Source organism: Vicia villosa, linkage group LG4 (genome assembly GCF_029867415.1).
Source record: "Vicia villosa cultivar HV-30 ecotype Madison, WI linkage group LG4, Vvil1.0, whole genome shotgun sequence".
Classification (NCBI taxonomy): domain Eukaryota; kingdom Viridiplantae; phylum Streptophyta; class Magnoliopsida; order Fabales; family Fabaceae; genus Vicia; species Vicia villosa.
In genome coordinates this window covers 72698203-72699585 of record NC_081183.1, presented here as the reverse complement: position 1 = coordinate 72699585, position 1383 = coordinate 72698203, and the positions used below count along the sequence as shown (strand labels likewise).

General features: G+C 41.1%; 1 protein-coding gene across 1 annotated transcript; it reads left to right on the top strand.

Annotated features, from left to right (window-relative positions):
• Positions 1-477: 477 nt before the first annotated feature.
• On the top strand, positions 478-1158 carry LOC131597366 (uncharacterized). Its single transcript, XM_058870070.1, has 2 exons — positions 478-984; positions 1081-1158. The coding sequence occupies exons 1-2, from the start codon at positions 478-480 to the stop codon at positions 1156-1158; spliced, it is 585 nt and encodes a 194-aa protein (XP_058726053.1).
• Positions 1159-1383: the final 225 nt, after the last annotated feature.

Here is a 1383-nt window from a genome sequence, read left to right as displayed (position 1 = left end):
ATAAGTATGTTTGTTTGGTTAAGTCGAATTGTGACATCCCATCGTTTGATGAATAATTTTAAATGCACTCTGATTTTTGCTTATAATTGCGGGGTAGATTTGGGGTGTTACAATAGGAAGGGGTGTTACATTAGTGGTATTAGAGCATGGTCGACCAGTTGGTCAAGGTTATTAATGTCTTTTATTCCCATTGTATTAGATTTGTGTATTTGACACCCTCGATACTGTTTATCTATTTGGTTATGGTTGTCTTAGGACAATGGTTGCGGGAAGGAATGATGACACTATTGCCGAGGCATTAACGATGTTGGCTGGTGCTATTGGGCAAGTACCAGAAGCCATCGCTGGAAATCGAGAGGAGATTGAGTTTCGTGCTTTAGAGATTTGAGAAGGAACAAACTGCCGATCTTTGAGGGAGAGCATGAAGCTGAAAAGGCACAAGCATGGTTGAAAGCAATTGAGAAGATCTTTCAAGTCATGAATTGTACCGATGTGCAGAAGGTACAGTTTGGCACTCACATGCTAGAGAAGGAAGCTGAGGATTGGTGGCATAGCACTGTGCAAACATTTGAGGAGGAAGGCATGGAAGTTACTTGGGCTCTTTTCCGTGATGCCTTTCTGGATAACTATTTTCCGGAAGATGTGCGTGGAAAGAAAGAAGTGGAATTTTTGGAATTGAAACAAGGTAATGGTACTTTAGCTGAGTATGCTGCAAGATTCCAAGAGTTGATCAAGTATTGTCCTTATTACAATACTATGAATGCTGAGAGGTCTAAGTGTTTGGCGTTTGTGGATGGGTTGAGACCTGATATCAAGAAGGCTGTTGGATATCAGCAGATTACTCGTTTTGCTAGGTTGGTCAATAAGAGTGGGATCTATGATGAAGATAGTAGGGAGAGTAGTTCCTACTACAAGTCTTTGAATGATAAGAAAGGTAAGGGGCAATTCAGTGGGAAGCCATATGATGACAAGAAAAACAATATGGTTTTGGCAAGAAGCCAAGTGGGGGAGGAGCTTCTACTCCGATTAAGTGCTTCAAGTGTGGTGTTATGGGACATCATGTTGTGGATTTCTCAAAAGGTTGAAGTGACATGTTTCAAGTGTGGCAAGGTGGGTCACAAGGCTAATAGGTGCGGATTTGGTTCGGGTGTGACTTGATACAACTGTGGTGAGCAAGGATACATTAGTACTAAGTGTGACTGTAACTCGGTGGGAGATTTGACTATTATTTTCGTAAACAAATGTTACGGTAAGCAAGAGTCGCTACCAACTTTTATTTTATCCAATTAGGAAAGGTATAAAAGAACAGGAAAGACCTTCTTTGAAAAGAGATTGAGTTCGGGGGGTAGGTTATACAAAGGGATGGTGTAAGCACCCTTTATA

Bases quoted from the DNA above. Each gene is read 5' to 3' on its own strand.
- LOC131597366 (XM_058870070.1), top strand. From the start codon at position 478: ATGAATTGTACCGATGTGCAGAAGGTACAGTTTGGCACTCACATGCTA. The intron at 985-1,080 runs GTTTTGGCAAGA...ATTTCTCAAAAG, and splicing joins ATGACAAGAAAAACAATATG to GTTGAAGTGACATGTTTCAA.